Source organism: Rhipicephalus sanguineus, chromosome 11 (assembly GCF_013339695.2).
Source record: "Rhipicephalus sanguineus isolate Rsan-2018 chromosome 11, BIME_Rsan_1.4, whole genome shotgun sequence".
NCBI classification, from domain to species: domain Eukaryota; kingdom Metazoa; phylum Arthropoda; class Arachnida; order Ixodida; family Ixodidae; genus Rhipicephalus; species Rhipicephalus sanguineus.
In genome coordinates this window covers 38,357,745-38,370,288 of record NC_051186.1, presented here as the reverse complement: position 1 = coordinate 38,370,288, position 12,544 = coordinate 38,357,745, and the positions used below count along the sequence as shown (strand labels likewise).

The 12,544-nt window shown below is 43.8% G+C and overlaps 1 protein-coding gene across 2 annotated transcripts in view; it reads right to left on the bottom strand.

Annotated features, from left to right (window-relative positions):
* Positions 1–16: 16 nt before the first annotated feature.
* Positions 17–12,544, bottom strand: part of LOC119374961 (N-acetylated-alpha-linked acidic dipeptidase 2-like) — a 40,856-nt gene continuing 28,328 nt past the window's right edge. The window contains exons 8-17 of one of the 2 annotated variants that reach the window (XM_049420326.1): positions 11,488–11,556; positions 10,689–10,774; positions 8,166–8,368; positions 6,238–6,301; positions 5,934–5,998; positions 4,521–4,621; positions 3,678–3,768; positions 3,217–3,469; positions 2,082–2,160; positions 17–914 (exon numbers count right to left, since the gene is read on the bottom strand). In XM_049420326.1, the coding sequence (XP_049276283.1) occupies positions 578–914; positions 2,082–2,160; positions 3,217–3,469; positions 3,678–3,768; positions 4,521–4,621; positions 5,934–5,998; positions 6,238–6,301; positions 8,166–8,368; positions 10,689–10,774; positions 11,488–11,556 (1,348 nt within the window). In that variant the 3' untranslated portion in view covers positions 17–577. The remainder of the gene's footprint in view (positions 915–2,081; positions 2,161–3,216; positions 3,470–3,677; positions 3,769–4,520; positions 4,622–5,933; positions 5,999–6,237; positions 6,302–8,165; positions 8,369–10,688; positions 10,775–11,487; positions 11,557–12,544) is intronic. The other variant, XM_037645156.2, reaches the window with a different exon arrangement.

Below are 12,544 nucleotides of genomic sequence, written 5' to 3'. Positions count from 1 at the left end.
AGTGGTGCACATTTCCTTACAGACTTGTGGTTGGTACTTCAAAAAATAATGAATTATGGTGTACCGGGTGGCTTTTGCCTTCAAGTCATCTTAGGTGAATGCATTGGGACCCAGTGAGTTTTCTAAAACCTTCTCTCATAAAATTTGCTTTTATTTTTTTCATATTGTACAAGTGCATAAACAATGTATCTTAGTGCGAGTCTCCGTGGTTGGCATCCAACCTTCAACAACGTATGTACTTAACATATTTACACTAATGCAACCCAGCTTACCCTCCCCATTAAACATTTGAAGATTTAAACATTCACTTGTATGGCTATTGTATTAGCAGCATCCTCAACAGCACGACTGTAAAAGGGCCATTTGAAAGGGTGGAAGTACGCTTTGTTAAGGAAGATTTTAACGCAATCCGAAAGGATAGAACTACACTTTGTTCAGAAGGTTTTAACCTTTAGCCAAAGGATGGGAGTAAGCTTTGCTCAGGAGATTTCCAACGCAATCGCAAAGGATAGAAGTACGCTTTGTTCAGACCTTAACGCAATCCGAAAGAGTTCTTTTTCTTTCTCTTTCTCTCTGTTTACGTTACGTTCAAACGAGTATTGCTCAAATGAGTCCCAGCGGGTATTGCCATGTCGGGGTCGAGCAGGATCCGAGCATTCCGCACGGCGATGCAGGCCTGGTTGAGGAAGTCCCGCACGCGGCGCCAGATGGGCCCCTGCTTTTCAACGGGCAGTCGTCCAGCCCGGTACGCAAGGTCATGCACCATGGGAAAGCCTGTGCCCGCGTACGCATTGGACAGCTGGGGCGAGAAGATCAGGTGCCGAAAGGTCGGCCGCCCCTCCAGGGATGCCTGGCTCAGCAGGGCGCGTTCTACCAGCATCATGCGGTCGTTGACTCGCCGCCGATCGTCCTCCCTGCCGAGCACAAGTTCTTTAAAGGGGTACCGACACGAGAATTTTCAGTTGCTTTTTCAGTGGAGATGTTAATAGGCAGATTTAGAATCGGGTGCGCAGAGATAGCATTCGCTGGGTGTGCTACACTATTTCAGTCACTTAACGTGGGTACCCACCTAAGAGGATAGCGCATAACGCATGCACAGTGGTGACAAACGCTAACGCAAAGCTTTGCATACTGTATTCTAAAACTCCCTATTAGAGAGTTTTAGAATAAAGTACACAAAGCTTTACGTTAGCGTTTGTCACCACATACACTATCCTCTTGGGTACTCTTGTTAAGTAATGCAAATAGTGTAGTGTACCCAACGAACGCCATCTCTACGTGCCCTATTCTAAAAATGCGTAATAGCCGAATTTAAACAGGTGCAGTACTGTCTGCAACCCAGCAAAGGAGGATGAGGGAAGAGAGTGAAGCATAGTATAGCGATGTATAGCATAGTATAACAAGTGGGAAAGGAGGTGAGGGGATACAGGCATAGATAGCCATGTATAGTATAGCAAGGGTGGGAAAGGGAAGTAAGGGTGAGGTGGAGAGAAAGCAGGAAGGGGGGGGCTGGTCTAGCCGGTGATGCTATTTATTTTTTTATACTGTTGTTCATTAAATTATAATTCTCAATCAAATAGCATGCAGCAAAAGTTTTTCGCTCATGTTTGTATCCATTTATTTTGCATTCGAAGTTTGTCGAAAACAATCGAATTAGCATTACCAGCTATAGACCAGCTCTCTGGCAATCTTGCAACATGCTTCGTTTTTGTGTTGGACAAAACGTGAAGTTGTCAAGAAGCCTCCTAAGAAATATGCTAAATACATATTTTAAAAATTGCATATATTTTGTTCCAACGCAGCTATTAAAAATACACTTAGGAGATTTGGAATCTGCAGAAAAAATTGAACAAGTGTATTAAATTTCATTCAGTTCACCCAACTAATACAGAAAGCTTATTTTTAAGACCCACGTCTGTCTAACAAAGAAACAAGCTCCCTATCCATTCCCCTTCTTTCGTTCAAGTGCGAAGTGTGTAGGACTGGCACTGGAACCAAACAAAATGGCACCAGCGCAGACCACTTGCATTTTGCACTTGTGTTTCAGGTTCGTACAGTTGAGCTGAAGCCAGGGTGCTCACCCTAGCTTCGCTTTTGCCAGCCAGTCGTGCCAACTCTGGGCTGCCTTGCCGTACAGAGCCACCTCCTCAAGCAGCCAGTCTGGGAAAGAAACAAAAACAAAAGTTAGCAAGATTTAAAAAGGAGCGGGAAATGGCCAATGTGCCTTGCACAGCTCCACTAGTGAATATCACTGTAAGGAGATCTAAACAGTCAAGCTCATACAATCGAATGCTACTTAAAAAGCGCCTTTGTTATATGCAGTACCTGCATATAATATCAGTGAAGAACATTTTGGATTTAGTTGGTGTGCTTCCTTACATACTATAATTCACTAATGTACTTCAATTACAAACATAAGGTACAACAAATTATCGGAGTCATTGTATACAAAGCACTCACAACTTGCTTCGCAACATCAGTGTGCACGCTTTAATGAATTTGTGGATGTATTTCTATGCCAAATATGGCTTTGCTAGACATTCTTTGAGAGTGCAAGCACACACAACAGACATGATCAACAGCCAACAAAAGCACAACTTGTTCACATCTGTTGCGCATGTTCACGCTTTCCCCATTAAAAAAACACAAGTTTACACCAATTAGCCCAGTTATTCGCTGTCCTGCACCAGATGTCATAGCCTAATGATATAATTCATTTTTGCGCGAGTATCTTGCATAATTTTAAGCTGATGCCGAAAGTAACAATCGGTGCATCAGGCTTTTTCTCACGTACGGGACTAAGTGTGTGTGTGCGTGTCGCCCCTGCCAAGCAAACGAGGTTTCCCACCATTGCATGTGTCTTTAGTTACTTATTGCGACACAAAAACGAAAGATTTAAAATTTTTGTGTCAGTACACAGAAGAGCACGTGCTTTGCCACCACAGTAATCATCATTTCTCTTTAGTGGCTTCAGCTAGGAAGCTTGTCAAAATTTCTTGTGTAGCCTTTTTGAAAGCACACCGCTCACCCACAGCAATGCACTATTAACCATCAGTTCATTCCGTGTCACCTCTTTCCTGCCCAGGACCTGTGAACGGATGGCCGACTTCCACGTCTGAACGTTGGCAGAACCATGGGAACCAACGTTGGAAGCTAAGGTTAATGGACCTAACGTTGGAAGTTCCAACATTGGCTGGACATCTGAACACCACCCACCCATGGGTGCCTCATAAGTATCAAGCTGCTCGCGGTACAAGGACAGCTTGGCGACGCTGTTCGAGATCTCCTGAGCGACGGTGCGGAAGTCGTAGGGCAGGAGCTCCGCATCGGCCAGTATCAGCGTCAGCATCCCGTTGAAGCGAGTGCACGTCTCCATAAAGTGGTAGGTCGGATCGATCAGGGTCTCAAACAGACGAATCGTCTCGAACGCCGTGTGGTAGGCAGAGTAAGAGCCCAGCTTGAATTTATTCTGCAGGAAGGCATCGCATCAATTAGTTGGAATAGCACGAACTTTTCTTACTATTATTATTTTTTTTTACTGTTCTGCATTAACAAATGAAGATGTGCTGTAACAGTTTCACATAGTTTCAAAACCTTCTTCATTACTGCATGAGTACATGTACTACATTGTACAACTGTACTAAAGCAGCAAGGCTGAACGTTTTCAAAGGACTTACCTTGTCGGGCCGGAAGGTGAAGATAGCCGAAGGAATCCCGGCAATGAAATTGAAGGCCGAGTTGTCCATCCCTCCGTGGGTCAGGTACACCCTGGGCAGACGTGCAGAGCAAGTTCTCAGTGTGCATGGGCTGCTATTGCTGCTTTTAAAACATAATACTAATAAAAAAGAAAAAGCTCAACTCAGTCTCATACTTTTAACAGTAATAGCGGTAATTTCTGGGGTTTACATTACAAAACCACAATATGATTTTGAGGCATGCCACAGTGGTGGGACTATGGGTTAATTCTGACCGCCTGAGGTTCTTTAACGTGCACCTAAATCTGAGTACAGGTGTTCTTACACTTTGCCCACATTGAAAGTGGCTGTTGCAACTGGAAATCCTTGAGCTTAGCAGGGCAACAAAGACTTCCATTGGCAAAGCAAGTACCTCATGTACAAGGAAGAACAGCATTAAAGGACTTAAGGTATCATATGCAGCTGCAGTACAATAAACTACAGTAGTGATTGGAGACTGCATAACTTAGCTGCACAAGTCAGGCAGACACCAAAACTTGCTCACTTGAGTGATCGATTGATTGATTGACTGAAAAAGACAAAGTGATGACGATGAATGTCATGATTGATGGCTAGCTAGCTATCAACTTCAAGGTAGTTTTTCCTTTCCACATGAGATTGTTCTTTATAAGTAATACAATCACACATTACCTATCCCGCAGTAGTACATAAATACTCTCTGATAGCGATACTTATGCTGCTGCTACCACAGCTGTCACAAGTACCGCGCCTTGTGCAAGCTGCACGTGCTCATCGAAATACAAACTGCCCCAGCCGGGTGCTCACTTGAGTTTAGTCTTTCCCGTGGCGTCCTTGTGCTTGCGCTCGTACTCGTGCTCATAGTTGTACCAGTAGTCGTACAGAGTCTGGGTGCCGTTGAATGGCACCTGCATGGCGGCAACTCGTTCTCAAGCAATGCCTAAAGTATTGCCATCACATTCAGAGGTGCATCCACATTTGCATAAACTTGTCTGTAGTACCAATTTACATCAATAAAATAAAACCATTGAATGAAAAAAATGTTGCTGTTCAGCCGATAGCCAACATTAGCCAGTGCTAGCCAACAGTAAGCCAGTGCCAGCAGTATGCAAGTAGAAATCTAATTTAATCATAGATTATTGCGAACATCACATGCCTTTACAGAAAGTGGCTAATCGAGACAAGAAGACAGTCATAAAAATTAATTATGAAAATCTCTACTTTTGTTTGATTGTTTTTGCACTAAATGAAGTTACCAAGCCTCAGAACACTAAACAACATACTACAAGCCTCCAAGCAACCTACTTAATTTGCTGTAGAAGGCATTGTCTATAATAGTTTCGGCTTTGTTTTTTTGTGTGTGATGTTCGTGACGCAGAAGATGGTCACATAAGATCAGGTCATTGCAATATTTTGGCAATAGCATTTTGGCAGCAGCATAGCAGATTACATGAATATCACATGCTTATGTGTGAATATTTTTTGTATCATTGGTGCATCTCCTGGAAAATGACAATCAAACAGTTCCTAGAAAATTTTTTGTTCTACAAGATCCTAGAAAATTGCTTATCACAGAAAAGCCTTCATAATAAAATATTGAGTTCCTTCAGGTATAGGTATGTTACTCTTGGCACAAGGTGCTTCGACACTGGCAACAATGCCTAACTTTCTACAAGAATGACAACATTCAAGCTTCATGCAGCAGAATACTGTGTGCAGTCTAGGCTAGGTGGAACCGAAAATACTGGCACATACAAGCCATACAAGGTTTCAGTGCTGTCATTACAATATAATGTGACAATATGTTTAAAAGCAAATATAATTCTTGTTAAAAAAGGACATCAAGCCCTAAAGATTGAGCCACGTGAAAATCTCATCGGTTAGATACCGTTCATGAACTCAGGCTGCTACACTTGAGGTGTCATCTAGCCTGTCTGATCACCTTCACGGACTATGCATTTGTTAGGCGTTTGTATCGTGTCTGCGTGCTCGCGACAAAGCTTTCCTACTGAATATTTGAACATGTACAATGCAACAGAGAGAACAGCAGATGCAGACAGTAAGATGGACACAGACTGATCTGTACGTCTGTGTTCTATAGGCTGCCCTGTCGGTTGTTCTGCACACGCTCGAAAACGTTGCCTTGCCAGCTAGCTCGGATACAGGCCCTTGTTCCCAATGAAATGACTGGGTTTGCATTCGGGCACGAGAAATACGCACGTGTTTGGTTGTATCCACGAGGAAGTTCTTCAGCACAGGCGAGGCGTAGGCGAAAAACATGATCCCTGCAGAATGCAAAAGAAGCAAGTGTTAACTAAGCGCTTTGCCAGACGATTGTCACAGCGAAAGGTTCATTGTTACAGCATCGCAATTGTAATGATGCCAATGCGTGTTTGACCCCCACCAAAAACATGCTGTCTTTTAATTTGCTTTCATTTCCTTCTTATTGTTTCTACGTTTTAATCAAGAGGAACAGTCAATTTCATCCACGGTTTCCATGGCTTCGTTGTAGAGACTCACTGACCGGAGACACAGTTGTCTACGTTGATGTAGCCCACGCCTCCGCGGTTGAGAAGTAGCAGCTTCTCCTAAGTCAAAAAGAAAATGTGAGAACAAATAATGTGGTGTTCTGCTGAATTCGAACAAAAATAGCGCGCAGTACCGCAGGAAAATTTTGACAGAACACGGAAGCCTTGCAATTCGATTGAAAAACATCTTACACCTTTGAAAGCGCCTGCTTCTGGACCATTAGAGCTGCAACGTTTAATGCGTAAGTGGAGCAGAATCCATAGTCCTGGAGTAAGAAGCCGATCCACACCAAGATGCGGGTAGATAAACAGAGTAATAACACTTCACTTGTCCATCATGCTAACCACACAGCCTAATGAGTTAAGATTTTACAACCCAATGCAAAAGTTATCAAAGGTTTGAAACACATCAGTGTTGCTGCTTTACTACTACAACTACACAGCACACCTAGTGGTTTAGGTTACTCTAAAAGCTCTCCATAAAGAAAACAAATAAATAAAGTACGTAATGCGATTTGACGCCAGCACTGAAATGCACAAATTAGGCTTGTGTGAATATTCAAGCAGTTCGAATATTTGAACGAATATTGCCCCCCGTAAACCCCCGTAGCGTAACCCCCGTAAAGGTGGTTTCACTGCAATGTAGGGATGTTCTACCGTGAATACAGCCTGTCCAGGGGAAATCCGCACTGCCGCAAAGCCCCACTTTGAGGTTAAATGAACATGTTACCCTGACATCGATTCACCGTTTTTTAAGTTTAAAAGCTCGTTATACCGGCTTATATGCTCTAAGTATAGTAAATTTTAAAGCGTAACGTACTTTACAGGCTACCATTTGCATTCTAGCGAAAGTCAAAATCTACTACTATTCAAAGTTGCTTCCACGTCCTTTGAACCAAAGAGAATGACATTTGCTTATGCCTTGTTTCAATTTTTAAAAAATATTGCGCGGGCTAGTTGGGCCATAACAAATATGCAAACTTTTCTTTATAATATGTGATATATACTACTCGAATTCGTTTTGAAATTATTCGACCAAATCGCTATTCACTTCAAACTTAAAATTTACTATTCGCACAAGCCTAGCACAAGTGTCTTGGCCTAATTTTGTGATGGTAGAAAAATAGGTTGCGTCGCATGGCATAAAAATTTTTAAAGGGGAAATTATATCAAGTTTTTAGACCTGCTTAGTGGTTAAGGTGCTATGCTGCTGCAAAGCACAAAGCGATGGGTTAAATTTGTAACCATGGTAGCCCGACTTGATGGGGGTAACACGCAACAGCACCTACGTGCTTACGTTTAGGTGCACATGAAAGAACTTCAGATGGTTAAATGTGATCCAGTGCACCCCACTATAACATGCCTCGTAATCACATCACCGTTTCGGCACGTAGAACCCCAGAATGTTTTACAGTGAAGTTTTACAAGGCTAGGAGGTGGAAAATGTGGTGATCCATGAGTCCGTGAGTCCGCAGAAACTACTATAATCAAGAAGCAATGCTAGCACACGCTGCCTTGAAGGCTCTTCATGCTTGCACATGTCTTATTCAGGTTTTGTCGGCATGTATAGCTAGGGACGATGAATTGCTACCCATATTGCTACCCATAATTGCTACCCATAATTGCTACCCTCAGCATGAATTGCTACCCATAAAATTCTTTAGGGGTTCTCAGTATGCTTGAAATCCAACGTCACCAAATGCAAAGTTTGAAGCACGCATCTCTTCACTATGGTTATAGAGAAATGAAAATCTACAACAGAAGACACTTCGAAAGACACCAGCACGTCATAAACGTCTCTCTGTTTAACCATCTGTATAGATTGCCTGGGTAGCGATTTTTTTTTTTTTTTTTCTCCTTTGGGAGGCACGAAAATGGTTGCAAGACAAGGTAATTCAAGAGAATGTTTCCTATGAAATCATACCTCAACCCACTCGCCAGATCCCGCTATGGCGATCTCTTCCGCGGCCCAGATGGCTAACACCACCGTGCGCCGTGGTCGCCAGCCACGCTTCAAATGCTGGCCCAACAATCGACTAAGCTCGAGGATGTTGGCGGTCGACGATGACGGGTCGATGGTGCCGTATACCCAGGCATCATGGTGGGCTCCCGTAATACTGTACCGGTCTGCGCAAAAGCACTCTGTTTCATCATCATCATATTTTAGATGCGAAGTATGTTAAGGCGGAGCTCAATCCGGCGGTGGTGGTGGTGGTGGTGTGCGGCGTGACCACCCTTACTGCGCATGCGCATACCCTCTCCACACACCTCCTCTCCACTCAACCTCTCCCTTCCCCTCTCCACTTTCCCTCACCCCTTCCCCTCTCCCCTCACCCTTTCCACTCTTCCTCTGAAACGCGGGCTAGACATGCCGAAATTCTCTCCTGCGCAACGCCGCGATGAGCTCGAGCGCATGCGCGTCCCCTCCCCTTCTACCTCCTCTCCTACGCTGCCCCCCTCTCGCCCGCCTGTCGACCGCGTTGCCCGCTCGCCCTGTGAGAATTAACGGCCAGGCTAGATGGAAGATACGACGCGCGTAGCGTCCCTTTTCGCGTTCCACGACGCGAGGTCGGTAGCATGCCCAACGAACGCCAACGGAACGCGATCGTTCAAGTGCTCCGGCTTCGCATCACCTCATGGTCCCCTTTAGCGGGAGATGGTGTAATTTTTATTGCAAGTTTTACTAGTACATGAAAATACATAACACTGGTTAGACATATATTATAAGTGATACTTTATGAGTACACTTTAATGAAAACAAGAGAAGGAAAAAAACAGTAAAACACAAAGAAAATAAACATATTTATGATAAAACAATTGCAGAACCATACAACATGTTACATGCATGAAATGGATTGTATCTATACTGTACAGCAAAAATGAAAACAAAAGTATGTAAAGCATGTCAAATATGATTTTGTTAGGCTTTTAAGCGATTTGTAATGAAACAGAGAATACAGCAAAAGTGTCCGCTAGTGTTATTGTTCATTCATGTTTCTGGAGAAAGTATCCTTTAAGTGCACAGGAAGATCTTCTTGTTTCTTTTGTTTGACACGGTATATCGTTCCAAACCTTAACTCCTACAAAGTGCAGTAGTCGTTTTCCATTAAAATATTGTTAGTAGGCAGAAGATTGTAATGTGGCATGTCTAGTAAGGCAGTGATTTCACAAGTGCGCTTGCAAATTATTTGGCAACGTTGTCAAAATCAGCCTGATAACAGTCAATCCGCAGCAGGCCAAAGGCACGTCATGTATAGAGTCCCAATTAACATTGTCCCACAAGAGTTGCATGCATTCTAGTACGTACATCAACACATTTCCTGAACCGATCACTGCATGTAATTAACCGCAGCTCTTGACCGAGTTTCCCTTGGCTTGGCACTCATGCTGTTACACATTGGTTGTCTGTTATACGCAGCGTGCAAATCAAACAACTTAACTAGCACTTAATCTTACCTAGAATGATGTCCAGAGTCACTTGTGCATTTACTAAAATTCTACCACAATATGCTCAATAAACCTGGCACTATACCTTTCGAAAGGGCTCATTTTTGCTTGAAGTCTGGCTACAGTACAAGAGGTTTTACGACAACAGTTGCATAGTAAAAAATTACACCATCTCCCGCTAAAGGGGACCATGAGGCGATGCGAAGCCGAAGCACTTGCATGATCGCGTTCCGTTGGCGTTCGTTGGGCATGCTACCGACCTCGCGTCGTGGAACGCGAAGAGGGACGCTACGCGCCTCGTATCTTTCCATCTAGCCTGGCCGTTAATTCTCACAGGGCGAGCGGGGAACGCGGTCGATAGGCGGGCGAGAAGGGGAAGCGTAGGAGAGGAGAGAGAAGAGGAGGGGACGCGCATGCGCTCGAGCTCATTGCGGTTGCGCAGGAGAGAATTTCGGCATGTCTAGCCCGCGTTTCAGAGGAAGAGTGGAAAGGGGAGGGGAGAGGGAAAGCGGGGAGGGAAAGTGGAGTGGGGTAGGGGAGAGGGAAAGTGGAGAGGGAAAGTGGAGAGGGGGTGTGCGGAGAGGGTATGCGCATGCGCAGTGAGGGTGGTCACGCCGCACACCACCACCACCACCACCACCACCGGATTGAGCTCCGCCTTAAGATACTTCGCATCTAATATATGTGGCACTAACAATTTCAGAGAAAATCCCCAAGCACAGAAAAGGAAACCAGAAAAGGAAACCTTAACAGTTCTGCGTAACACCTTTTATTCATTTTCCCAGATTTGAGAAATGGGCAGAATCTGTTGAATGCACTGAGGGAGTTCGATATGTGAGAAGAGGCCACAATGTAGTTAGCACACATCATGCTATCTTTAGCTGGCTGTGTATCTGGCTGTATTCAGGAGCCAAATAAGAGTACTCCATCATTTTAAGGAGGCCTTTTAATTCAAACATCTGACAGGACATGTTAAGTGCAACAGTAGCAGCACGCTTACCAGGTTCCAGGCGGCCTCTGATGGTACCGATGATATCGTAGACGATGGGCCTCACCCACTTGCTGTTCACCATGAGCCGCAGCTTCCTAGAAGAAGTAAGTCCACACAAATCACAACGAGCACTATACTCTGCCAGGCCTCTGTGTGTCTATCAAATACCGTTGACAATACCAGAGTCACATGCTTAAATGACCACCACTGTTAAAGAAACGGAGAGAGCACTCACAGTCTACCCTACATATAGCAGTACATAGAAGACCCAGGCAGCTGAGAGGCACCATGTGGGCCCACCATGGTAGCTTAGCGGGTAAGGTGCCGAATTGCTATAGGCTCCAGGATGTTGGTTCAATTTCCAGCCACGGTGACCACATTTTGATGGGGGGCAAAGTGCGAGATCACCCATGTACTCAAGTGCAGGCGTGTTTTAAAGAACTCCGCATTGTTGAAATTAATCCAGAGTCCGCCACTGCAGTGTGTCTCATAATCATACAGTGGTTATGGCACGCAAGGCCACAGAAATGAACTGAGAGGCACCATATGTAATGTGAACAACAGACATCCACTAAAGAAAAATCAAGCACAGCCCACTTTTTTTTTTATTGGCGCCAGTATGCCCTATGGCATAAGTTAAATAAAAAGAGAGAGTTCAGTTTCGCGGATAAAGGCCAGGAGCGGTCGATGCAAAGGCCCGTGCGTCCAGCGCGTTAAGTCAGGTGGTCGACCGGGGTGGTAGTCAAGGCCTCGTAGGTGGCGGGTGCGAGCCTTGATTGATTGATTGATTGATTGACGAGAGGCTCACCTGCCGTCTTTGATGGGACCAGTTGGACGAGCACCGCCACTGAGGTTGACCACTTTGCCCTCCATCTGGCTGCATGACAAGAAACGAATCAGAAATTCATTGAAGTGTCATTCGTTGTGTTCTACGGTCTGCCTGAATTTTCCAATGGTCAAAATAACCAGCTTCACCTAAAACTCTAGAACGCGAGAATTGTCTGTAGACTGGTGCTATGGCTTTCTGGAAAAATTGAGGTGGCTTCAGCAGTGGACGTCATTGATGTCTTATGATTGAAATCTGTGCTAAAACAAGTATCAAGTTAAGTATTTTTGGTAGTCACACTTGTTTGCTCTTTGTAAATGATGCACTTGCTGAAATACATGCACAGCCTAAAAAAAAACAAATTAACAGATCAATAAATAAGCTGTTTCAGGTGAACTGTGCAGTCCTCCAAAATTTTCATCACCCTTTGCAACACAGTGTCCTCATTTGTCCTAGAATCTACACTACACATCTTGAAGACTTCATAAATATTCATTGCCTGTATTAGTACTCTTTAGTGAAGAAGTATAAGACACACATCTTACTTCTTAGTTGAAAAAATGTATGGCACTGAAAGTTTAGGATGCGTGATGTACTTAAACGAACCTGTAAATATTATAAAAGATTCCAGTGCAAAGGATAAAGTATCATCACCTGATTGAAGGACTATTCTGACACTGAGCATGATACCTCGTGTGCCTACAAGTAACCATCTCCACATGTGCTTCTTTTAAAGTTCAAAACTAAATAAATTCAGACTGATAAATTATTCTTCAATAACTAACTCCATCGGCATTAACTTTGTCATTATAAGCTCGATATTAGCAACAATAACAAAAAGAACAAAAGTGAAAGTTTCAGTCTTGAATTTCTCACCTAAACTTCAGCAGCTGAATTCCAGTGTGATGTCATGAATTTTAAAGTCTTTTTCTTATTTTAGGCTACACTGTGTCTATAAATTTTCTTGAAAGCTGGCTGTGTTAAGTCTCTTGCTCCCCTATAACACCTCATAATTTGTACCAATACATCGTCAAAATAT